General features: G+C 34.3%; 1 protein-coding gene across 8 annotated transcripts in view; it reads left to right on the top strand.

Moving 5' to 3' along the window:
* Positions 1–27456, top strand: part of POT1 (protection of telomeres 1) — a 121512-nt gene extending 94056 nt beyond the window's left edge. For all 8 annotated transcript variants that reach the window (XM_007982797.3, XM_007982800.3, XM_007982796.3 and 5 more), the window contains 8 exons: positions 2983–3039; positions 6488–6644; positions 8291–8496; positions 13891–14026; positions 21161–21249; positions 23215–23306; positions 25319–25424; positions 26642–27456. In XM_007982797.3, coding sequence (XP_007980988.2) covers positions 2983–3039; positions 6488–6644; positions 8291–8496; positions 13891–14026; positions 21161–21249; positions 23215–23306; positions 25319–25424; positions 26642–26754 — 956 coding nt within the window. In that variant the 3' untranslated portion in view covers positions 26755–27456. The remainder of the gene's footprint in view (positions 1–2982; positions 3040–6487; positions 6645–8290; positions 8497–13890; positions 14027–21160; positions 21250–23214; positions 23307–25318; positions 25425–26641) is intronic.
* Positions 27457–27976: the final 520 nt, after the last annotated feature.

Below are 27976 nucleotides of genomic sequence, written 5' to 3'. Positions count from 1 at the left end.
CCTATACATAAACAATATGACTCTTCTCTTTTTCTTAAATTTTTACCAAAATGAAATCACACTATAATAAATAGTTGCTTTCTTCAACAATATATTATAGATCTTTTTTTCTGGGCTAATTCGTAAGACTCAAATTCATTATAGTTGCATAGTAATAATGTTACACTTTTTTCATTTTTCATTTAATAGATGTTGAGATCTTTACCAGTTTTTTGCTGTTATAAATAATACTTTAATAAACATCCTTGAATATATGTGCTTCCATATTTGTACTTCTCCACAATAAACTCCTAAAAGTTAGGTTGATATATCTAAGGGTATGCATGTCTTTTAATAGATGCTGCCTGATTATTTACCAAAGGTCATAGGAGTTTATATCCAAATAGCAGTATAGAAGAATGTACTTTCCTCACACCTTCACAGTATTGGAATTTAACATTATATGTAATTTTTGACAGTTCAACAGGTGAAACGCATTTTCTTACTTAATTTTCCTGACTAGAAACTTGAAAATCTTATTATATATTTACGAATGTTTTTAATTACCTCTTCCTCAGATTATTTGCTCTTACCCTTTATCTGATTTTCTGTTGAATTATATTTTTGTCAGTTTGTGGGCAACCATGTATGTTTTACACATTTTCGTATTTGACTACTTTTATGGTTTCTGCCATTGTTTCCATCTCGTGTTGTAATGGCTAATATTAATTACTGAATTAGATTTATTGAAATTATACCATGCCAGCTTGAGATGTTCATTCAAGTCCTCTTGACTTGGATTTTTATACCACTTATTAACAATACTGAGGATATGTTTGTGTGTAATGCTTTATAAAATAAATTATAAAAACATAATATACTGTTATATATAATAGAATGTAAGCTAAAGTGATTACAAAATACAGATTTTTAAAGTCTTAAATTCTTCTTTTTAGAAAGCATTTTGTAACCTAAATGCTATGACTACTACTTTTGCTTTCTTGTTAAAGTCCTATTTTTTATGTTCATTTGGTCATTCTATTAAATTTCATAAGTTTACCATTTTATCCATCTCCCCTTTTATTTCCTCTACACTGTATTTTTTCAACATAATAAAGACTTTCATACATGATAGAGTTAAAACAGTTGTACAATGAATACCTACCAGCTAGACTCTCCAATAACTATTTTACTTTGTTTGCTCCATCACATGTGCATTTATTTCTATATGCCTCTTTTTTTTTTCTTTTGAGATGGAATCTTGCTCCGTCCTCCATGCTGGAGGTCAATGGCACGATCTCAGCTCACTGCAGCCTCTGCCTCCTGAGTTCAAGCTTCTCCTGCCTCAGCCTCCCAAGTAGCTGGGATTACAGGTGCCTGCCACCATGCCCAGCTAATTTTTGTATTTTTAGTAGAGACAAGGTTTCACCATGTTGGCCAGGCTGGTCTCGAACTCCTGACCTTAGGTAATCCACCCGCCTCAGCCTCCCAAAGTGCTGGGATTACAGGTGTGAGCCACCGCGCCTGGCTTATATGCCTCTTCATTCATTAATTTATATTTTTTACACATTTCAAAGTAAGTTGCAGACATAAGTACATTTTCTAAACACCGTGGCATGAACATAATTAGCTAGAGTTGAGAATTTAGAGTTTTTTGTTTTTGAGGTAAAATTAGCAGTGAAATGGACAACTTTCCATTTTATGAACCACTCCATGAGTTTTGACTAATACATAAACGTGTAACCTAAATCCCTCTAGATTTGCAGTTCTAGAACTTTGAAAAAATTGAATCATATGTATCCTTTTTTACATACTATATGTTTTTGAGATTTAATCACATTGTTGCATATATCACTAGTTTGGTTCCTTTTTAATGCCACATGATATGTGGTAGACATTTTTTCTTTAGATAGGAATTTCTAGTTATGGCATCATTTGTTTCCTTTTTCCTGTTAGATGACTTCAATGTCTTTGTCAGAAGTCAAGCGAGTATAAATGTGGGCTTCTGTCTAGTCGTCCCATTCAATGCTTACTAGTTTAGTGTGAAGTGTGCATTTTCCCCATACTAAATTTTCAATTATTGCATCACCTTTTGCATTCTCCTTGCATTGCTTTGCTGCTTTAGTAAAAAATCAAAATACAGTGTAAATGTGGGTTTATTTCCAGGCTCTCTATTTAATTTAATTCAGTTGATCTATTTTTCAATCCTCATGGCAGTATTATGTTGTCTTAAATTACTGTAAGTTTATAGTAAGTCTTGAAGTTATGTACATTGTTCTCCAACTTTGTTCTTATTTTATAAAATGTTATTTAATATTCTAGATTTTCTGCACTTCCACATAAGTGATAGCATCTGCTTTGCAATTTCTGCAGTAAAGCCTCTGCTGTTTGTTTGTTTATTGTTGTTGTTTTGAGGCAGAGTCTCGTTCTCTTGCCCAGGCTGGAGTGCAATGGCACAATCTGAGCTCACTGCATCCTTCGCTCCTGCGTTCAAGTGATTCTCGTGCCTCAGCCTCCTGAGTAGCTGGGATTACAGACATCTGCACCACACTTGGCTAATTTCTGTATTTATAGTAGAGAAGGGATTTCACCATGTTGACCAAGCTGGTCTCTAATGCCTGACCTCAAGTGATCCACCCACCTCACCACACTTGGCTAATTTCTGTATTTATAGTAGAGAAGGGATTTCACCATGTTGACCAAGCTGGTCTCTAATGCCTGACCTCAAGTGATCCACCCACCTCAGTCTCCCGAAGTGTTGGGATTATAGGCGTGAGCCACTCTGCCCACCCCAGTCTCTGCTATTTTGAAAGGATTATACTGAATCTACAGATTAATTTGGAGAGAATTGATAACTTAATATTGAGCCTTTTAAATCATGAGTGTGACATATCTCACCATTCATTTGTATTTTCTGCAGTTTCTCTCAGCAATGCTCTACTGTTTTCAGTTCTACGTTGAAGTTGTAATGGGCTTAATTCTTTTGCCTTTTCCTTTTTATAGGCTCTGGATCAGTATCATTGTACGAGGTAGAAAGATGTCAACAGCTATCTGCTACAAGTAAGACCATGTATCGTTTTTGATATGGGCACAGTAATGAGCGTAATAAAGTCTGCCTCTACACTTACCAACTAATCCATTTCTTTCTAATAGTAGAACATATATCCTTTAAAGCTAAAATATGTCCATATTTAACTTTCTTCTTCTACCGTGTGCCATTGGCACAAGACGGAACCCATAAAGATACGAGTCTTTACATTGCATATTTTAAGTCATGTATCTCTAACAGACTTAACGTTTAAAACAGATATATATTTTAAGCATTAAATACATGACGTATTTTAAGTCATGTATCTCTGTTAGAGTTACATGACTTAAAATATGCAATGTAAAGACACGTATCTTTAAACTGTTACACGAAAAGTTATCCTGTCACATGATGCATTAAACAGTGTACCATAAAGGAGCTCCTTGCAATATGCCTCAAAATTTTAATTTAATGTTAGTAATGATAGTGTGTCTATCAAGTACCCTCCTTTTGTTACATCAGCTAATTAATACAATTTTCAGAAAAATATTTTTAAGCACAAATTTATTAAATTTTAATTTCTCAAATTGGAGGAAGAAGATACAAATATGAATGGGAAAAGGATTGATGAATGCTTTTAATGTTGTGTTGTAATTGGAAGTGCCATCATGTACCCATGTTTTCTAGGTAAATACAGAAATAGATGTAGCTGTGTGTATGTATAATACATATATATTCACATACATACACTTTTGTTTATATTATAGGGGTGTGTTTGTGTGTGTCAGTATGAATGTGCGTTCACATATACCCTATCTCTCTCTCCATGAAGAGTCATACAGGCAGCAGCACTCCAGTTGCCATAAGCAAACCTAGTGCACAGATCTTGGTTTATAAATAATATTTCTCTCTAAAGGAATCAGAGCTCCTTGGTGAAAGAGCAGATTTCAGAACCAGAACAGGGGAATTACAGAATTAGTATGAAGTAACCTTATAGTACTAGAAAGTAAGGAGGTTCTCAGTTAATGATGAAACTGGTCAAATGGCTTAGGATAGAACATGTCTAATCTGGGAACATTTGAGCATCAAAACAAATAAGATTAATACTAATTGAGTAAAGCAGGAATGCATGAGCCCATGTTGATGATGATAAAGGAAAAATAAAATATATGGGGTTAAGTGGAAATATCTTTATTAAAGTAAAATAACAAATATGAAAGGAATGATGAAATTAAAAAAAAAAAAAGTCACCATTTTGTAACCATGATAGTCATTGTTGAGTTAGTTATGAATCTGTGGATTCTAAACTATCAAGATATATGATGAAAAATAAGATATTTACATTTTATCTAGTATATTCTTGTTAAATGCAAGGGGGAAGCAGTAAGTTTTTAGTAGAGAAGTGATTGGACACCACCTTTACCAGGTGAATAAAGTTTAGGTCTACAGTAATAGAAACACTCACTTTGTATGCCCCTTGATGTGATACATTGAGAAACAGACAGTAGCACGTATGCATTATGCCAGCCAAAAATGCGTAAGCTAAACCTGAGCCTGAAGAAGAACCAGATACACCCAATTTGGTGTTTATTCTACAGAGTAAATAGCTGTGCAAATATATCAGTGTCGTGAAAGATAAAGAAAAACTGAGGATTTATTTTACATTAAAGAAGTCTAAAGAGACATGAGAATGAAATGTAATACATGGTCCAGAATTGGATCTTAGACTTGAAAACAAAATAAATGCTACGAAGAACATTTTGAGGACAATTGTAGAAATTTGAGTAATGTTTGTTAATTTGATTATAGTAATAAATCAGTTAAATGTTCTCATGTTGAAAATTACCTGTAATTATGTCAATAAAATGTCTTCTTTTCAAATACATACTGGAGGATTTAGAGAAAAGGAGGCATAATGTCTGGTAGTTATTCTCAAATGATTCAATAATATTTACCTGTTGAGAGAGATAAAGACAGACACGGTGACAACGATAAATGTGCAAAAATGTTAACAGTTGGTGAATCTTGGTGAAGATTATACAGAAGGTCTTTGTATTGTTTTTACAATTTTCCTTAAGTTTGAAAGCATTTTAAAATGAAAAGTTAAAAACTTTAGGTTAAAATATGAGTTTGAAGCAGTTGCTCTTATCACTGTGTAGCAATTTACACTAAATTGATCAGGTCTGCCAATGGTCTTTTTAAAACAATCGCCAGCCGAGTGTGGTGGCTCACGCCTGTAGTCCCAGCACTTTGGGAGGCCGAGGCATGCAGATCACCCGAGGATGGGAGTTTGAGGCCAACCTGACCAACATGGAGAAACCCTGTCTCTACTAGAAGTACAAAAATTAGCTGGGCGTGGTGGCGCATGCCTGTAATCCCAGTTACTTAGGAGGCTAAGGCAGAAGGCTCACTTGAACCCGGGAGATAGAGGTTGTGGTGAGCAGAGATCACACCATTGCACTCCAGCCTGGGCAACAAGAGCGAAACTCCATCTCCCAAAAAAAAAAAAAAAATCGCCACCACAACAAAATGTTCCACTGTAAACTCTTGGCCATTTGCTCCTTGAAGGAAAACTAATTCAACAAGAATTTCACTGAATTAAAGCTGAAAGGAATTGTCTTTGCCATTGAGGTTAATAAGATGTGTACATCATTTTCATTTTCTAAAACACATGAAAGTGTTAAGCTAGAATGTATAGCAAGCTGTTGCCTTAAGCTAAGGGTCACCAGCAATTTTATACTTTTTTTCATTAAAAACTGATCACTACAATCCCAGGCCATCTTTCCACAAGTAGCTGAGGAGACCTCTTGTACCTATTTCCCAGGTAGTTGATCCTAATGCTTTTGTCTGACTTTTTTTTCCAGTTTGATTCAACTTCCTATTCCTTTTCCTCTTGCTCCTGCTCCACTCTCTCCTTCCAACTCCCCAGACTTCCTCTTCTTCACTACTACACCACTCCCGTGACAGTTATATCACCCTTAATGTCCTTTCCTATTCTTAATCTGATTTTGTAAATGATGGTTCCATAACTAATTTGAAACATCCAAGAGCCTGCAAATAATATTCAGCAAGTGTGTTTTGTTACATTCTTTTGTGGCAGACACCAATTAGAACTTAAACGGTTACCTAGCATATTATTTTCTTAGCTAAATAAACCTTGCTTTTTTTCTGTTAGCCAGATTTCCATTAGTCCCATATAAAAATACTTTTTTGAATGCTTACTAGGCAATTAAGTTATTTCTTCCCCCAAATTATCCAACGTTTATTTAGTACACATTTATTGAGTACCTACTGTGTGCCTGGCACTATGCTAGTGGGCCCTGGATATACATCAGGGAATAAAAACATAACCCTTGCTTTCATGGAGTGACAATAGATCTTAAATTAATTAAATTTTATAGTATATATTTGGTTCAGAAGGATGCATGTCATAAATATGATTCTTGTTATTCTGATTTAATATATAAAAATTCTTTACAGTACTTACAGATCATCAATATTTGGAGAGGACTCCACTGTGTGCCATTTTGAAACAAAAAGCTCCTCAACAATATCGCATCCGAGCAAAATTGAGGTCATATAAGCCCAGAAGACTATTTCAGTCTGTTAAACTTCATTGCCCTAAATGTCATTTACTGTGAGTATTTTCCATAATAAAACAAATGTGCTTTCATATTATTTGTGTATATATGTGCACATATGTATAATTTTGTGTCTTAGGAATAAGTAAATAGTTAATATATTTTGCAAGAATGGTAAATTTTTTAGGTAAAATGCTAAATTCTTGGAGAATAAATTATTCTGATAGTAATAAAAATGGGTGCTATTTTCAGATCTAAAATTCAGCTTAGTCACTCTGATAAAGGCAAATGAGAAATAATAAATGATTAATATATTTGGGCAGACTCATTTGTCACAAAACTATCTTCTTAAATATAAACCTTTATTAACTGAAATTTTTAGAAAGAGTTGTGATTACTTGAAATATCTAATTAAGTGATACAGACAGCCTTGTTGGTAAACTTCTGTCCTACTTAATAACTGGAATATAATAAATACAATTTAAATTTTCTTTAGTAATTGAGAATTTCTCAGTGCCTTTACTCTGAACATCAGTGATTATATAAATATGTAATAAATGTGTATAACTGTTTTGTAATCCTTTTACTATGTAATCAGTTTGAGACATATTCTGAAAATCATTTTTAAAGGCTCCTCATCTTTTTGCAATTTGCTTATTTTTTCCTCTGAATATCTAAGATGATGTTTTGGAAAATGTAGATAATTGATGGCTGTATGCATTTGGATGCCATAAATTGAGTTTTCACTAAAATGTGCTATAATGTGTGTGTATGTGTGTGTATATATATATATGTACATCACCATGTATTTGTGTGCTTATAAATTGTGAGTATCAGTGTTCATTAATATACATATATTGTCCCTTCCAAAATTTGAGTATAATGCTGTTTAAGAGAATTTTTTATTTTAAAATCTCTTTAAATAAAATGTGAGGGAACAGTTTTTACCCATTTGAGCTTGAAATGGTGGTTGGGATTAAAATGTATATATAAGGATTTTAGATAATTCTTCAAGTATTATCAAATTTTGGTTTATTGAATTTTGTAAAATCATACAGCTTTGTAAAATAAAACCACTCTCTGCAATCATTTTTTAAACAAATAAGGACATTATCTCAGAAATTAACAGAAACTATCTAAAGTTACACAGTTAATTGGCAACAGAACCAGAATAAAACCATACACCTTTTGATTCCAAATGATGCCATTTCTGCTACATGATACTTAACCATATGACTTCTCAAAATTATTAATTATTAAACAGAATTGGAAATATTATTAGTTTAGAGGTGCCCTTTTCCCTAAGTGTGGTTAGTGGATATTTAACTGGAGTGAAGACAGGGGCCACTGTATTTTTTTTCTCCTACTGGGAAATTTAGCATTCCTTACGGAGGAGAAAAAAATTGATACTAGAAATAATTATAAGTGACTTTGTATCACAAAACCAGGCATGGAAATCACTGGTAATTAATGTAATTATGATTGGGATATACTTACCCACAAAATATCAAATATTTATCTATTGAATATAAGTTATTTGTTCTGCAAAGTGAATTGTCTCCATAATTTAGATAATTTAAGAAAAAGTAACTGACTCATCTGCATATAAGAATGATACTTTTTAATTTGATTACTTGTTAAATTGAAATCTTCAAGCTTATACCAAAATTGATTTTTGTCATTTCATTGCCAATAATTTTAGGCAAGAAGTTCCACGTGAGGGTGATTTGGATATAATTTTGCAGGATGGTGCAACGAAAACTCCAGATGTCAAGCTTCAAAATACAGCATTATATGATTCAAAAATCTGGACCACTAAAAATCAAAAAGGACGAAAAGTAGCAGTTCATTTTGTGAAAAATAATGGTATTCTCCCACTTTCAAATGAATGTCTACTTTTGATAGAAGGTAAGATGTTTAAGTCACTGTTTTGTTAGAATACTCCTTTTCCATATTTTTCCTAATTAATTATTGTTTAATGTATTTTACAGACAACCTGGAACATATAAAGTAAAAATAGTGTTTAAATTTTACAAAATTGAATATATATGTTAACTGGATTCAAATATATATATGCACACGTACATAAATTTATCTTAATTACATTTGAAATTGTACTTCAGACTCAAGTGTTAACATTTAACTATATTGTTGGATTGCATTTTATTTTGTCAATGCTAACACGACTGTCTAGTTAAGTAATAATAAAAGACTGATTGCTTATGTACCGTTGCTGTTTTATTGGCCTCTGGATGTCACTGTTGTTTCATAGAAATAGGGTGAAAGTCATCTATTGTATCAAAATCAAAGAAGAGACCATTGAAACAAGTAAAGATAACTTGACAAGTTTTAAATGAAATGTATCATGTTTGTTTTTTCATTTTCATCTAATTTTTATCTAATATTTATCTAAAATATGTACTGTAAATTTTTTCTCATGGCAAGTTTACAGTTTTTCTTAAGGCTTTTCTTCCCTTGTAACCTTTTCATTATTTTTCTTAAGGCTTTCCTTCCCTTGTAACTTTTTGTAATAGAAGAAAAATACCTTCTTTAATTTGCATTAGAGTAATATTTAGCTTTGTTTTTAATAAATGAGGGAATTCTGTGTAAATTATAGACTTTGAGTGATTATGTGTCAGTATAGGTTCATTTTTAACAAATGTACCACCCTGGTGGAGGATGTTGATACTGGAGGAGGCTAGCGTGTATGGTAGCAGGGGATATGGAAAATCTCTATACCTTCCTCTTAATTTTGCTGTGAACCTAAAACTGCTCCTTAAAAAAAAAAAAAAAAATGAAGTCTTAAAAACAAAACCTAGAATGTACAACACCGAGAGTGAATCCTAATATAGACTGGACTTTGAGTGATAATGGGTTTGTTAGTAATGTAAACTGTGGACTTTGAGTGATAATGATTTGTTACTAATGTAAACTGTGGACTTTGAGTGATAATGGTTTGTTAAAATAGGTTTCTTGATTGACTGAATTTACCACTCTGGTGCAAGATGTCGATAATGGGGAAGAGGCTAGGAGACATAGGGAAACTTTGTACCTTTTGCTTAATTTTGCTGTGAACCTAAAACTTCTTTTTAAAAAGGGCTTATTTTTTTTAAAAATGAGGAAGTATGTAAAAGCACTTTGAAATGTAAAAGGAATATAAGAAATGTGAGCTATTTTTATTTTATATTTCTAAGTATTATAACCTGAGCCAAGGACTAGGATCTTACTGAAGTATGGCACTATTCTAGTTAGGAAGTAACAAAATAAAAAACTGACCTGGACTTAGAGATGAACCAAAGAAAACGATATAAATACGAAGTCTTTCTTAGACTTTAAGCACCTGTAGTAGCATTCACTGATATTCATGCCAAGTTAATGCAGTTGACTCTATTTTATTGTGACCATAGTTTACATTAGGGTTCACTCGTTTTGCTTTACAGTTCTTTATGCTTTGACAAATGCAGAATACCATGTACCCACCATTAGAGTCTCATACAAAACAGTATCAGTTAATTTCTGTAAAAGGTGTAAGATCTGTGTCCAGATTTTTTTTTTGCATGCAGATGTCCAGTTTTCCAGTACCATTTGTTAAAAAGACTGTTCCTTTGCCATTGAATTACCTTTGCTTCTTTGTCAAACCAGTTTATTTTTGTGAATTTGTTTCTGCGTTCTCTGTTCTGTTTTAATCTAGCTATCAGTTATTTTCCCAATATCACACCATTGTTATTTCTAAAGCTATACAGTAATTCTTGAAATTGTATAGTGTTGGTCCTGCAACTTTCTTTATCTTCCGTATTGTGTTGGCTCTTGTAAATCTTTTGCATTTCCATATAAACTTTATAAGCAGTTTGTCAATATCAAAAAATAACTTGCTGGGATTTTTATTAAGATTGCCATCTGGGCGCGGTGGCTCACTCCGGTAATCCTAACATTTTGGGAGGCCGAGGCAGGCAGATCACCTGAGGTTTGGAGTTCGAGACCAGCCTGACCAACATGGAGAAACCCCATCTCTACTAAAAATACAAAATTAGTCCAGCATGGTGGCGCATACCTGTAATCCCAACTACTTAGGAGGCTGAGGCAGTAGAATATCTTGAACCCGGGAGGCGGAGGTTGCGGTGAGCCGAGATCGCGCCGTTGCACTCTAGCCTGGGCAACAAGAGCGAAACTTCATCTCAAAAAAAAAGATTGCCATAAATCTATAAGTCAAGCTGGAGAGGGAGAACTAACATCTTGATATTATTGACAATGAACATGGACTATCTATGTAGATCCTCTTAGATCTCTTTAACTAGGGTTTTATAGTTTTACTCAGATAAATCTTGTAAATCCAACAATATATAGATCACATTTTGTTAGCTTTATACCTCAGTATTTTCTTTTTTGGTGCTAATTATTTAATGTTAAATTCAAACTCTGATTATTTATTGCTTATGTATAGTCAAGCAATTGATTTTTTTTAAAAAAAATTAACCTTGTATCCTCTACCGTTACTATAATTGCTTATTATTTCGGGAATTTTTTTGTTGTGATTTCTTGTAAACAAAGACAGTTTATCTCTTCCTTCCTAATGTGTATACCTTTTGTTTCCTTTTCTTACTGCATTAGATAGGGCTTCCAGTACAATATTGAATAGGAGCAGTGAGAGGGAATGTTCTTGCTTTTATCTCAGTCTTAGGTAGAAAGTGTCACCATTAAATGTGATTTTAGCTGTAGCTATTTTATCGACGTTCTTTGTCAAGTTGAAGAAGCTCCCCAATATTCCTAGTTTGCTGAGAATTTTTATTATTAATGATGTTGAATTTTATCAAGTGCTTTTCTATTGCATCTATTAATATCATACAATTTTTCTTCTTTAGCCTATTAATGTGATAAACTACATTAATTGATTTTGAGGTGTTTAACCAGCCTTGCATACCTAAAATGAATCTCATTTGGCCATGGTGAATAATTATTTTCTTTTTTGATCCAATTTTTAAATTTTGAGTATTTTTGTATGTGTTTTCATAAGAGAAGTTGATCTATAGGTTTTCGTTCTTGTAATGTATTTGGTTATGTATTAGAATATTGCTGGCCTCATAAGAATTAGGAAACATCCCCTCTACTTCCGTTTTCCGGAATACATAGTAGAGAATTGGTATCATTTCCGTGTTTGGGTAGACTTATCTATTGAAACAATCTGAGCCTGGTGACTTTTTTCAAGATGATTATTATTGATTTAATTTCTCTATAGACATAGACCTATTCAGATGATATATTTCTCCTTGTGTGAATTTTGATAGATTATGTCTTTCAAGAAATCAACCATTTTATCTAAGGTGTCAAACTTGTGGGTATAGAATTGTTTACAATATTTATTATTAACGTTATATTTTAAACTGCATAATATTTAACTTCCTCTGAAACATAATTTGTATGGAGCTCTAATGTTGCCAAATCATTTTATTATAATATTTCCTCTCGTAACAATTTTCTGTGAGCTAGATGTATCCCCTTTTTAGACAGGTGAGGAAACTGAGACCAAGAGAAAAAGGTGAAGTATTCAAAGTTAAAGACCTAGTAAATGTCAGAAAAAAATTCACACTTAGGTCTTTCTGTCTCCATAGTCCATGTTAAATATTTCTACTGATTGCAAATAAATTGCTCTCAGTTAGGATGTCTCCAGATACAAACCTTGAGAAACCTAGTATGCACATATATACATGCAAATGTCTTTCTTTGTACTCATTCATTTGTTTAGCACATGTTTATTGAATGCCTCCTGTGTGCCAGACACTGATTTAGGCATTAGTGATAATGTAGCAAACACAACAAAGTATTTCCTTTCATGGACTTTATATTAAGAGGAAATCACTAAAATATTGATAATAATAGTCACTCATGGCTCTAAGTGCTTTACAAATATTAACTCATTTAATCTTTATAGTGATCTTACAGAGTAACATTATTCTCAGTTTTACAAATGGGAAAACTGTTATACTAGAGTTTATAAGTAACTTGACCAAGGTTGTCCAGCTTATGTGCCAGAGCCAAACTCGTGTGAATGGACAGTGTGAATGACTAGATGAGCTCTCATCAGATTCTTTGAAATAGTATTTTTGGGGAGGAACTCAGAGAGAAAAGAGTTCTCTTTCTCTATGAGAGCTGAGAATAGGTGAATGGTCACCTATTGCAGTTTTGAACAGTAGGCAGGAGTTTCTTTAGCAGGGCTAGGTATCTGTCTCCAGAAGATAGACTAACTTTTGGACTGTGAAACTTTTAAGTAGCATGCTTAGGGAATATTGTTTGGAGTTTTTAAGCATGCATAATGAGGGTTTCTATCTAACTGCAATATGACATAGCAGAACTGTGGCTTCCAGTAACAAAGAGCATGGGGGAAGGAGGATGGGAACAGGGCAAGTTAAAATGCCACAGAGCTCAACCATTCTTGCCAAAATTCAGCCCTTTTTCTGGAGCAAACACTCCTTGGATTGTTGAAGGCCTCTGGTAATTTCCAGAGTTCTAAAAAAGGTTTTACAGTTTTTGCCGATATTCTTAACTGCTCTTACAGTCAAATGTGTCTTTGGATGTCCTCACTCTGCTATGCCAGAAGTGCTTCTCCTTTATAATTGAATGTTGACATTATAAATTCTACCCAAATTTTAGGAAATACACAGAGGTATTTTTTTAAATCCTATTCATTTTGCCTGGAGAGAGGAAACATTGTAAGGTAAGTAAAAAGGACACTGCCTTCTAATAATGGCATGCCACCAGGCAATACTTCTCCGCCAGCTTGGTCATTTGGATGCTTCCTCTGTCATAGAATTAAGTGTGATAATATTCCCAGGAAAAATGAACAAATTTTATATGTGAATTCATATTACATGAACCACTCATATCTATATTTAAATGAAATATTGACTGGAAAATTGAGATTTAAACTCTAAATTTGCCCAGATATTAATTAGTATATAGCAAATTAGTGAGAATCTGATCATAACCTGGCTTTTAGCTTATATTCCCTCTTTGGGTTATTTGAACCAAGGTGTTCTTGACATAAAGAGCAATTTGTTTAAATTTAAGAAATTAGTTAAAATTTCACAAGCTTTATATTTTACCCAAGTCTCAGCATTTTTGTGGATTGATTTTTTTAATCAATATATAGGATTGTACATTTACATTAATATTTTTCACATATATTTATTGTCTTTTTCTGTCGATTCCTTTAGTCTTTTATTATACCTCACAAGGTTTTTAATAGGACTGTACATTTGTCTACATTTTATTTGCACTACTTGAAGGATTTATTTATTCTCTTAACAGGAGGTACACTCAGTGAAATTTGCAAACTCTCAAACAAGTTTAATAGTGTAATTCCTGTGAGATCTGGCCATGAAGACCTGGAACTTTTGGACCTTTCAGCACCATTTCTTATACAAGGAACAATACATCACTATGGGTATGTTTTTTGTTTTGTTTTGTTTATTATACTTTTAAGTTCTGGGGTCATGTACAGAACATGCAGGTTTGTTACATAGATATATACATGCCATGGTGGTTTGCTGCACCCATCAACCCGTCACCTACATTAGGCATTTCTCCTAATGCTATCCTTCCCCTAGCCTCCCACCCTGTAACAGGCCCTGGTGTGTGATGTTCCCCTCCCTGTCTCCATGTGTTCTCACTGTTAAACTCCCACTTATGAGTGAGAATATGCGGTGTTTGGTTTTCTGTTCTTGTATTAGTTTGCTGAGAATGATGGTTTCCGGCTTCATGCATATGCCTGGCAAGGATATGAACTTACCCTTTTTTTGACTGCATAGTATTTCATGGTGTATATGTGCCACATTTTCTTAATCCAGTCTATCACTGATGGACATTTGGGTTAGTTACAAGTGTTTGCTGTTGTGAATAGTGCTGCAGTAAACATACGTGTGCGTGTGTCTTTATAGTAGGATGATTTATAATCCTTTGGGTATGTACCCAGTAATGGGATTGCTGGATCAAATGGTATTTCTAGTTCTAGATCCTTGAGGAATTGCCACACTGTTTTCCACAATGATTGAACTAATTTACACTCCCACCAACAGTGTAAAAGCATTCCTGTTTCTCCACATTTTCTCCAGCATCTGTTGTTTCCTGACTTTTTAATGATTGCTCTTCTAACTGGCGTGAGATGGTATCTCATTGTGGTTTTCATTTGCATTTTTCTAATGACCAGTGATGATGAGCTTTTCTTCATATATTTGTTGGCTGCATAAATGTCTCCTTTTAAGAAGGGTCTATTCAGCCGGGCGCGGTGGCTCACGCCTATAATCCCAGCACTTTGGGAGGCCGAGACGGGCGGATCACGAGGTCAGGAGATTGAGACCATCCTGGCTAACACGGTGAAACCCCGTCTCTGCTAAAAATACAAAAAATTAGCCACACGTGGTGGCGGGCGCCTGTAGTCCCAGCTACTCAGGAGGCTGAGGCAGGAGAATGGCGTGAACCCGGGAGGCAGAGCTTGCAGTGAGCTGAGATCACGCCACTGCACTCCAGCCTGGGCGACAGAGCGAGACTCCATCTCAAAAAAAAAAAAAAAAAAAAAAAAAAAAAAAGAAGTGTCTATTCATATCCTTTGCCCACTTTTTGATGGGGTCATTTGTTTTTTTCTTGTAAATTTGTCTAAGTTCTTCATAGATTCTAGATATTAGCCCTTTGTCAGATGGATTGCAAAAATTTCCTCCCATTCTATAGGTTGCCTGTTTACTCTGATGATAGTTTCTTTTACCATTCAGGAGCTCTTTAGTTTAATTAGATCCCGTTTGTCTATTTTGGCTTTTGTTGCCATTGCTTTTGGTGTTTTAGACATGAAGTCTTTGCCCATGCCTATGTCCTGAATGGTATTGCCCAGGTTTTCTTCTAGGATTTTATGGTTTTAGATCTTACATTTAAGTCTTTAATCCATCTTGAGTTGATTTTTGTATAAGGTATGAAGAAGGGATCCAGATTCAGTTTTCTGCATATGGCTAGCCAGTTTTTCAAACACCATTTATTAAATAGGGAATCCTTTCCCCATTACTTGTTTTTGTCAGGTTTGTCAAAGATCAGATGGTTGTAGATGTGTGGTAGTGTTTTCAACTGAGAAAATTTTTGGAATTAAAAACTGTTTAAGAGTAATTTTTATTCTTTTATTTCATTGGTGACTCTTCAACAGAAACTTACAGTCTATCAACTTATATGTATAGGTTTTTCTGGCTTATATCTGTTCTTTTGATAAGCATATATAGTGAGAGTACACACAATGTGTGAGGCATAAGGCTGCCGTCTTTTGATTCCTCAGCCAGAGGCTGGTACTCTCTTGTTTTCTTTAACAGTGAGGATTTAGATACCAGTTACAGAGAAAAATTCAGAGCTGCAAACCTAGTAAAAATTAAGTGATTAAATTTCAGAATTTCTGAGCCACTAAATCACAAATTTGCTGCTACTGAAAATTGGAATATAAAAGAATTCATTAGAGCTATAAACAGATTTCTACATTTAGAAGGAGGGGATAGGGATAAAATCTCCTCTACTGCTTGGTGAAACAGTGACCCTGGACATATTCTAATTTGAGAAACCTTGGATTATAGCATATATTTTATCATCCTCTTTCTTTCCGACTTCTAAATTTGTAGCAATGATTAGTCATTGTCATAATGTGCAAATCCTGATTGAAAAATTATATACTGGTTGAAAAATATTATACTGTAAGCATGATACCTCCCTAATTGTGTGATAAAGTCACTATTAGGCATTGCCCTATGTTCTTCCAACGTATCATAAAATTTTAGCCATAAAGCGAAACTGTATGCCACTGACTTAAATTTCTGTGTTGTTGCTGTTTTTACTCTGATATACTCAGTGTCTAATTCCCTCTCTCGTTAGTCTTATGATCTGAGAGTCTGTCTTTTTTGAAAATAAAATGATTTTTAATTAAACCAATTAATTAAAAAATTAAAACTCATAAAATTCTGTTTTTCTTGTATAATAAGTCACTGAGCTTTCTCTTTTTGCATGCACATCCTCACTCACTAGCTTTTTTTCTTTCTCCTTTCTCTCTATTTTGCCTTCCCAGTACTGGGCACCATGACGAGTCTAAACCAGGAAAGGAAATATTCATTTTAAACTCTGAAATACTACTTCTTCTTTTACTAGAAGTCTCAACAGAATTACCCTAATATTACGGGATCTGGCCAGCAGCCCACAATGCAACGGGGCTCTCTCTTTGTTCCCAGGCGGATCGGCAGGTGGAGAAATAATAGACACACACGAGATAGTGAAAGCTGGGTCCAGGGGGTTCACCACCTTCTGGTCCCAGGGTGCCAACAATGCAGTATGCCAGTATTTATTATTAAGTTTAGTGAGGGCGGGGGTAGGTTAGTGAGGGATTTAGGGTCGTTTGATTATGAGGTGAGATGGTCACATGGGGATGAAGTAATTCTTTAACATCTGTAATAGAAGTACAGTATATAGAGATAAGAATTTACAACATAGTGTGTACATCAGTAATTTCTAACAGAGCCTTAAAACAGGAACAGCAGTAACAGTTGCAGCAAAAGCTGGTTACAAACAATTCATAGAAACAGGATGTGAAGTTAGACAACCAGTTAGACCAGAAATTCTCAAAAGGGAGTATGAACCCTAAAGAGGCCTAGAAGAGCCACGGCAAGATGAGGGCGTTTATAGCCCTATCTTACCCATATGAACAGGCACCCCCCGAGGCGTCCGATTATAGGCTCCCCGCAAGGGTCGCATTCCACTCCCAGAGCTATGAACATCTGCTTTACTGGGATAGGAATCTTGGTGATGTGAAACCTCCCTGACTGTATGTTCATTCATAGGCTCTCTGCAGAGGGAAGCACATCACGTGCTGTGGCTGATTCTGGCAGTCCAACCTGGCATTGTCTTTACACAATCCTGCATGCAATTTTGTATTTATAGTAATCAGGAGCATTTCATCTTTTATTCCATAGCAATAGTTTCAGAGTGTCTCCCTACATCTCCACCTTTTCTCTGATTTAAATGAACCATAGCACTCTGTTCCATAGCAATAGTTTCAGGGGGTCTCCCTACACCTTAAGGCCCCCTCTATTTTTTCTTTTCTTTTTTTTTTTTTTTTTTTTTTGAGGTGGAGTTTTGCTCTATTGCCCAGGCTGGAGTGCAGTGGCATGATCTCGACTCACTGCAACTTCTGCCTCCCAGGTTCAAGCGATTCTCGTGTCTCAACCCCCCGAGTAGCTGGGACTACAGGCACGCACCACTAACACGCGGCTGATTTTTTTGTATGTTTATTAGAAACGAGGTTTCACCATGTTGGCCAAGCTGGTCTTGACCTCCTGACCTTAGGTGATCTGCCCACCTCGCCTTCCCAAAGTGCTGGGATTACAGGCGTGAGCCACCGTGCCCAACCAAGGCTGTCGACTTTTTTACTAGTTGCTTCAAAACTAAGGCAAATGTTGTTCACACTCCAGATTTTAAGACATTTTTACATTTTTTATTACTTGAGTTTCATCGTCAAAAACCAGTATATCTTTTAATTGATTCTTCTTCTTATTTTTGGGTTATGAAATAATTTTAACTTATAGAAAAATATAAAAAGTAACATCACAACAATTATGTATCAACCATTTAGATTTAACAAATCTTAACATTTTAACATTATTTCAGACCCTTTTTTTTCTTTTTTTTTTTTGTGACAGAGTGTCACTCAGACACCCAGGCTGCAGTGGCATGATTTCAGCTCATTGTAACCTTGACATCCTGAACTCAAGCAATCCTCCCACCTCAGCCTCCCAAGTAGCTGGGGCTATAGGTGCACACCACCAAACCTGGCTAATTTTTGTATTTTTTGTAGAGACGGGGTTTTGCCATGTTGCCCAGGCTGGTCTTGAACTCTGGAGTTCAAGCAATCCACCTGCCTTGGCCTCCAAACTTTTATTTTTAAGAAATTAAATGTTACAGAGAAGTAGTATAACCCCATATCAATCCCTTCTCTCACTCTTTTTTTCTCAGAGGTAGCTACTTTTCCAAAATTGTATGAAATCCTTCTCATCAGTGTTTTTATGCCTTCATTATATGTGTGAACTCTTAAGCAGTGTGGTGTATTTTTCATTTTTTAAATTTATATAAACTGTTTCATACTATGCCAAGCCTTTTGAAGCTTGCTTTTTTTGATTTGTTATTATTTTCAAGATTTACCCCTATTGACGCATGTAGATTTAGATTGTTTAACATCTATGGAGTATATTATGAAGTATCAGAATTTATTAGCCTATTTTCCTATTAATGGATATGTGTTTTTTGTTTCATTTACAGACCGTACTGAAGTCACGTTATATGTTTTCTTATGTATTTCCTTTGTCATAAAATGAGTTCAGTGGGTCATAACCAGTTTTTTTTTTTTTTTAAATTATATGATGTGGTTGTAGTAAGAAATGGAATGAGAGGGAATGGATAATAGAGAACATTTTACATAGTAAGGGTCATTGTTGTTCCCTAAACTTTCATTTCAATTGTATGTGTATGTATGTATTACTAAGATACGATATTAAATGAATTTCTTACTGTGAGTCCTTAACAAAAATGTTTGAAAGTTACTCCTAAGGTGTTTACCTGGAATTAGAATTACTAGATTGTAAGTTTTGCTTTATGGGAAAAATACCAAGTTGTTCTTTCCATGGTTTTAACAATGTATGGTCCCATCAGTGATTAATAAAATTTTAGTTTCTACCAAATTCTACCAAGTTCACTCCAATACTTGGTATTAGTCATTTCTGTCTGATACTTGGCATTAGTCTAACTTGTAACTTTCCAGTGAGCATCAGATGGTATCCATGATGTTTTCGTTTGTATTTCCTAGATGTCTAGTGTGTTTAAGCAGCCCCCGTGTTTATCAACTATGTAGGTTTCCTACTCTGTGAATTCCATGTTCACATCTTTTGCCTGTTTCTCTATGTGGTTACTGATTTCTTTTTTGGTTCATGTGTGAGCACACATACGTGTAATTGATTGTAAGGTTTCTTTCCGTGTTAGAGATACTAATCTTTTGTCAGTTTCATCCATACTTCGAGTATATTCCATGCCTTTTGAACTTTACAGTTTCTTGTGTTTTATAGGTTTTTTAAAATTTTTGTTTGGTAATTGCTTTATAGCTTACTCTCATCCCTTTGCTTTCAAGTTTCTGGCATTCTGTTTTGTATGTCACTCATACATAAAAGCTTATGGCTAAATTTTAGTTTTAATAGTTGAGTTTAAATATATTCTTAAGTTATTGATATATTTAGTTTATGTTTCTAATTTTTTCTGTTTCCCCTTTCGCTGCTTTGGAAGTAAGTAGTTCTGTATTTAATTTTGACTTAATATCCTTAATTTTTAATTTTTATACTATACTTTAATAATGTCTAATGCTAGTCAATATCATAGTCTTTTTCTTAGGCAATAATATTCTTTCGTTAAATTAACATCTTTTGTTAGAAAAAGAAACATCTATTTGTTTCATGAGTAGAAGGGGATAAGATGCAATATGGTTACCCTCTTGTTTTCCTCAAAGTGCAAATGAGAACAAATGTGCATGTACCTTTTAAACTTTTATTTTTATTCAAGTATGTCTTTTCAAGTATATTTTCTTAACATCTCATAAATATTATGGTGCATAATAAAAAATAAATTATTCATATTTAAAATACATTGGTATTCAAGTAAAGCAAAATACATGTACTACACAATGCACAACTTTAGTGTATTGTGTAGTCTTAGACTTACATACATTTCAAAAGTTAACTATGGAATTAGGCATCATAAACTACAAACCTCTGGATATGTGCTTACTAAAAATATCCATTATCTAGAATCTTGCACATTCTGACTGTTTAGTAATTTTTCTCTATTTGCCATATTTATTAACACTTTGAATTTATTAAGATATTACTTACAGAGGCCGGGCATGGTGGCTCATGCCTGTAATCCCAGTACTTTGTGAGGCCAAGGCAGGCAGATGGCTTGAGCTCAGAAATTCGAGACCAGCCTAGGCATTGTGGCAAGACCTGTCTCTACAAAATTACAAAAATTACCCAGTCATAGTGGTGTGCAGCTGTGGTTCTAGCTACTTGGAAGGCTGAGGTGGGAGACTCACTTGAGCCCAGGAGGCAGAGGTGGCAGTGCCTGGGTGACAGGCCTTATCTTAAAAAAAAAAAAAAAAAAAAAAAATTGCTCATAGAATCAGATAATTCTCAGAGATGATCATTTTCTTCAACTTTTCATTTTAACAAATAAGGAAATTGAGAGCAAAATTAATTAATGATTTGGACCTGGAACCCAGCACCCTGTTCTCAATTTAGAGTTGTTTATTCTGAATCTTATACTGCCTTTTTTATTGCCTTTATGTAACAAGCTTACTCCTTCATAATACTCTTGTGAAACAAGCAAGCACATTACAATATAGGGGATGCAGTATTCTTCTGTTTAATAATTTATATTTTAAAACTACACGTTTGAGCAGTAAAAAGTTATAACAATTAAACAAGCTAAATTATTTTAAAATATTTATGGTTCTTTCTTTTATAAATTTCAGATGTAAGCAGTGTTCTAGTTTGAAATCCATACAAAATCTAAATTCGTTGGTCGATAAAACATCGTGGATTCCTTCTTCTGTGGCAGAAGGTTAGCTAAATTTCCATGCCCTGCAATTTTAACTGTTTGTATACAAGGTTATTCCACCTGTTTATATTTCAGTATACCTGAAAGTATACCTATTCCTTCTTTGTATACCTATTCCTTCTTCTGTAAGATAAACAGACTTTGTAAATTTAAAGATATCTGCCAAGCCTTTCTTTAGTCTGTATTTCTTCAAGCAGGCACCGTCACATTTGTTTGTACTTTCCCCCATGCCTTACTATTTTGTTTTTCCTCCTCAGTAAGCATTCCACTTTACTAGTGCTCTTCTCAGAATTTGGCATTCAGAGCTGGACGTTGTGCTGCAGATGTTGTTTGGCCAATTCAGAACAGAGTGAAATTATTATTTACCTAAAACTGGACACTCCACTTCTACTAGCCTGAAATGTCATTGTATAGCTATTTATTTGTACACTTGGTTTTGTTTTCTTTCCTTTTTAATACAGCCATCTCATGTTTTATTTGTGGTCCATTGAAATCCTGGGTTCCTGTCACATGAACTTCTTGAACTTGGTCTCCTCATTCTATTCTTAATGTAATTTTTTTTTTCCTGTCACATGAGCTTCTTGAACTTGGTCTCTTCATTCTATTCTTAATGTAATATTTTTGTTTTTATGGTTCCTGGGAGTGGTTACTAAGTTCATCTTTCTTAGTTTTAGTTCATAGTTTTAATCTGTTGAGACCTTTTGAAGCCTAAAAATCAGTTCCCCTGTATTAATGTCTTTTGTATGCCCTAGTTCATGTCTGTATGTCCTAATTTATTCTTACTTGCCCTCTAAATCCTACTATTTAAATATGGGTTCCACAGATAAAAGCTAATAAAACGTTCTATAAATTGAGTATCTTCATTTCCAAACAAGAAGATGTTTATCTTAACCTGTGAATTTTCATGTTACCCAGTATCTCTTAATTTCTTATTTCTTCCTCATCTTACCAAATTATTAAATCTCAGATTCTGACATTCTTGTCCATTCAACCAGACGATATCCCTTTTCTCTTTTTTAAAATTACAAATTATTTCCCTAGCTTATAATGGAGAGAGGCATGCTAAAACGGTATTTAACTGCATGCTATTTTTTAGAACATTCTGTATTTTAATTTTATCTTTCATAAAACTAACATGCAATGAGTTACATTTCATGAATCACTTTTTGTGGTTTCTGTGGAGGCTATCAACTGTTTTATTTATTTATTTATTTTATTTATTTATTTTGAGACACAGTCTTACTCTGTTGCCCAGGCTGGAGTGCAGTGGTGCAATCTCTGTTCACTGCAACCTCCGCTCACTGCAACCTCCACCTCCCAGGTTCAAGCATTTCTCATGCCTCATCCTCCAGAGGAGCTGGGATTACAGGTGTATGTTACTGTGCCTCACTATTTTTTTGGTATTTTTAGTAGAGACAGGGTTTCATCATGTTGACCAGGCTGATCTTGAACTCCTGTCGGGTGATCCATCCACCTCAGCCTCCCAAAGTGCTGGGAATACAGGTGTGAGGGTGTCAACTCATTTTAAATATACATTAATATTTAATCAAAAAAGATTAAGTTGCTTATGATAAGATATTCTCCCTATGTAGGTATAGTGAAATGTTCCAAAATGAATTTGCTAAATGAGCTTAATTATAGGTTGAGTATCTGTGGAGTTAAAAACACAAACTGTTTGTCCTCTGCTCTGACACCACAGCAATCAGCACAGGAGACTTATGTGACCAAACGCATAGGGGTTTTCACCCACACACCAAGCAGGGAGTCCCTCAGCAGATGCCAGCTGGGTGTCCTCCAATTCAATTCTGACACTGTCTACCTGGAGATAATGCCAAGTTTTTCTTCGTATCTTGAGTTATTTTAGTAAATAAAATTTACAGGTCTGTACTATCATAAAACAATTTTAACTTTACCTTGATAATAAGGAATAGCAGACTCATATGGTTTGATCTTTTTTTCCTTCACTAGTACTGGGTATTGTACCCCTCCAATATGTGTTTGTTATGACATTTACACTTGATGATGGAACAGGAGTACTAGAAGCCTATCTCATGGATTCTGTAAGTATCAGAGGTAGTAAAGATATTTTTAATTAAAAAATAATATTTAAAAAATTGAATACGTGTATTCATACCTGCTTTATTCCTAAAAGGACTTAAGGCAACTTAAAAATATAAGTAAAATATGAGCACATAAATTTTGAATCATCTGTGTATGTATCTCTTTTTTTATTTGACACTAAATCTTAACAGTTGAATAGTGGAAAATTAAGGAACAGGGATTTAAAGAGTCATTCGCTATACCACAGCCAAAATGCAGAGATATGGCTACACTATGGAAGCGTTATTTGTAATCAACATTTTGTCGTACTTTTAATTTTGAATCATCTGTGTATGTATCTCTTTTTTTATTTGACACTAAATCTTAACAGTTGAATAGTGGAAAATTAAGGAACAGGGATTTAAAGAGTCATTCGCTATACCACAGCCAAAATGCAGAGATATGGCTACACTATGGAAGCGTTATTTGTAATCAACATTTTGTCATACTTTTGTTTGTTTGTTTTTTGAGATGGAGTCTTGCTCTGTCGCCCAGGCTGGAGTGCAGTGGCACGATCTCGGCTCACTGCAACCTCCGCTTCCCGGGTTCAAGGAGTTCTCTGCCTCAGCCTCCCATAGCTGGGACTACACGTATGCGCCACCATGCCTGGCTAATTTTTGTATTTTTAGTAGAGACAGGGTTTCACCATCTTGTCCAGGCTGGTCTTGAACTCCTGACCTTGCAATCCACCCGCCTTGGCCTCCCAAAGTGCTGATATTACAGGCGTGAGCCACCACGCCCAGCCTTGATCATACTTTTTAAACCTCCACATTTCATATTAGAGGAAATGAAGTTACTTTGACAGGGAAGATAGATATTATTGTATAAAGTTTTGAGGCAGTCTACAAAAATCTTCCTCATTTCTGACAATAATTGCAATTGGAAGTCCCCAAGGCCACTCTTAGATTTGATAATTCACAAGACTCCTAGAACTCACTGAAAACTATTATACTGACAGTTACAGATTATTACAGCTAACGGATGTACATTAAAATCAGATAATGAAAGAGATGTACAGGACCGAGTCCAGGAAAGTTCCAGACACGGAGCTTATGGTTGTCCTCTCCCCATAGAGTTGTGGACTGTTGCTTTACCTGCAACAGTGTGTAGCAATATACATAATACATTGCCAGATAGGGAAGCTCTGCTAAAAGATTTTGGTGGGACTCTATCATGTAGGTATGGTTGACTGCCCATATGGCTGATCACAGTCTTCAGCCCCTCTTGAGATCAACGTGATACCACATGCTCCAAACTTCCCACCCTACATCATACTGTTAAACTATTCATAGTGACCCAAGGCTTCCAGGCAAAAATGCTTCTATCAAGTGTGACATGGAAAGGGCTTAGAGATTACGTTCCACAAGCTAAGGTCAAAGCACAGACCTCTCTTAGGGTAAAGTTAAAATGTTTACTACATGGATTGGAAAAGAGCTGAGGTATAGTTGAGAGGAGAATTTTTCTCCCACCTGCACAGTTCATTTAACCTTTCATTAAATATTTAATGAGCACCTGCTGTGTACTAGGTTCTATCCTATGTGATGGAGAGACAGCAGTGAACAAAGTAAGCAAAATTCCTTCCTTCTTGAAACTTATAACCTAATAGGGAAGAGAAAAATTAAATAACTATATAGTACATATACTATATGTTATATTCATTAAGCTTAGCGCAAGATGTTTTTTCTGTGCACAAAGAGAATAGTCAGCCTCTTTGTTTTAAAATCATTATTACCATCATCATTATTAAATCAGAGCAATTTACTTGATTATGTATATCTCAAAGCTATTTTAAGATTAAAGTAGTAAATAAGATTTTGGAGTTGAGACCAGCATTCTAGTTTATGAATTCTACAGTCTTGATAGAGGGAAGCTGTCTAGATTATCTTTTAATTGGACAATATTGAAATATGTGTTAATAACATTAAAATGATTATTTCCTTTTTTTTTTTCCCTCTCATGAAACATTTTTAAGGACAAATTCTTCCAGATCCCAGCATCAGAAGTTCTAATGGATGATGACCTTCAGAAAAGTATGGATATAATCATGGATATGTTTTGTCCTCCAGGAATAAAAATTGGTAGGCAAGAATATTTTAACAATCCCACACTTCTTTTACTTGAGATAGCACTAGCATATATGTACTCTGTGGACTTTTAGAAGTCTGAAAGCTTTGCTTCAAATGAATTACGAAGTAGTGACTGATTACTGTATGATCAACCTTTGATGAAGAGAGTGGCAAGGATAAAATAGTTATGAATCATAATTCTTGCAGTCAAAAGATTTTAAAAATATTTTAAAATATAGGAAAGGGGGGTAACTTTGATCACAAGCACATTTGACATTGTCATGCTACAAGCATTTTAGTTGAAATAAGACCAAAAGTGATAAATTGTTGGCAGTAAACATTTTCTGTAATAAACTCCAATTATCCAATTTAATTCATGGATGAATTTTTTTATTTAGTGTTAACTAGTTTCACATTTTACAAGCTTTTGTTTTACCAATTTTTTATGAGCTTTGTTTTCTGAATAAACATTTGATTAGTAAACCAGATCCTCCTCATTTCAAATTGTACTGCTTATACCTGCTGCCACTGAATTTTCCTTCTGTGACCATATTTGTGCTTATGTTGAAATTTGCAAATCTAAGTCATATTAAGACAATTTGATTTTTCTCACAATTTTTTATTGTAGGAAATTTTACCAGCTGCAGATTTAGCAGCTGGTTTAATTTTTATATATTATTTTAAATCAGACTTTACTCTTCCTGGTCAATCTTTGCATCTTATAATAGTTACATAATGATTGAAATTTGTGTTGGTCTGTAACAAAGTTTAACTTGAACACCTTTATTTGTTGTCAGTTTTAATTTGTGTTAGCTGTTTGGATTCTTTTGGATAGATTTCTAGAAGTAAATCTTTATATCCAAAAGCATGGGCCTGGTAGACCCACTTTAACCACTATTTTAGATTTTTAAAATATATACTAACCATTTTGAAACCCAAGGTTTTCCTAGCTTGATTGATAAGCTAGGTTCACACAGTTTTTAAATGCTAGAGTAATCACTGCTACCTGTTTGTGACAAAAAATTCAGATTAGTCACAATTGCTCCAAAACAATAACATGAATCTAGTATGTATTTTGGAGGAGAATAATGTTAAATTCGGAAGGGACGTTTACTTACTTTTAAATAAATGTTAATTTTTCTAGCTCAGTGGTAAGCTTAGGTACCTATTTCAGAGTTATTTATTTTGTTTTAGTGGTTAAATACCTTTTTTTGTTTTTGTTTTTGTAGATGCATATCCGTGGTTGGAATGCTTCATCAAGTCATACAATGTCACAAATGGAACGGACAATCAAATTTGCTATCAGATTTTTGACACCACAGTTGCAGAAGATGTAATCTAATATTGCCATCCAATTTAGCATACATAAAATGTTGCCACTCACCATCCCTGTTTGAGCTTCTTTTCCTGCCCTGAGTTTTGTATCAGCAATGTTGATGATTTTAGCATGGGTATGGGATTAGAAAATGTCCTTTCTTTAAATCTCTTGGCTTTTACTGGGTACAAGGTAAATAATGGCTATAGATTTTATTTTGCTTTCTGTTTTGCTTTTGCACAAACAGACCTGCTTTAACAAGTACTGCTGAGATAAGTGTTTGTCTGATCAAGCTACAGTGTACTTTAAGTAGAAATGGCAAAGTTGCTTTGTTAGGGTGCCGATACTGATGATTTTAGGATAAATTCACTTCTTTAAACATGTAATACATGGTTTGATTGCTTGTTTCTCTCCAGGATAGTAGAGATTTCTCTATTTCACCTCAACCTAATAAAGTGGTCAGATTTATAATGTTAGTGATTTAATATGATCCTTTTCTAATAGTCTCCTGTAAAATATGCCAGTATTACAACTTACAACTGATTGAATGAGATGTTAACTTAGTAAAATAATTTGATTTTTACCTGACAGTGTTTGTCAAAGTTAAAATCATGAATGTTCAATTTTATACAAACATTTAATATATGTTTAGATTTGTATATGTTATTTGCCAAAGACAGAAATAAATTACCTGGTTTAATATTAGTGAAGAATAAATAAGTGCACACATTTCAACTGTTTCATTTATTTGCCCTAAGTTGAGCCAAAAAATGATATGAGGCAAAGAATCAAAGCAGGTGTGGCAATACAGCAGATGTTTAGGGCTGTCTACATCCCAGGTACTGTGCTAAGCACTAAACATGTATTTGATCCTCACAGCAACCCATTTTTCCGATAAGAAATCTGAGGCTTGATTGATAAGCTAGGTTCACACAGTTTTTAAATGCTAGAGTCTGTGCCTTAATTCACATAATCTCTATTCAGAGCCTGTACTCTTAACCACTCAGGGATTCTGGAACAGAAGCTAACAGTTTTCTGCAATGAGTCTTTGACTTAAATATCTGAAATAACATTGGAAATAGATTATAAGAGGAATCAATGTGTTTTTCTATACTTTCAAAATACTTTTAACATCTTACTGTCAAAAAACGATTGGATAACTGATTTTCTTTGCTCATAATAACTCTAAATTCTAGTTCCTGAGTATATTAACACATCTGTATACCTAACTACCAATGTCCCCCATCAT

This window comes from Chlorocebus sabaeus, chromosome 21 (assembly GCF_047675955.1).
Source record: "Chlorocebus sabaeus isolate Y175 chromosome 21, mChlSab1.0.hap1, whole genome shotgun sequence".
Taxonomy (NCBI): Eukaryota; Metazoa; Chordata; class Mammalia; order Primates; family Cercopithecidae; genus Chlorocebus; species Chlorocebus sabaeus.
Note: the sequence above shows the minus strand (reverse complement) of the source record. Positions and strands in the feature narration are given on the sequence as shown.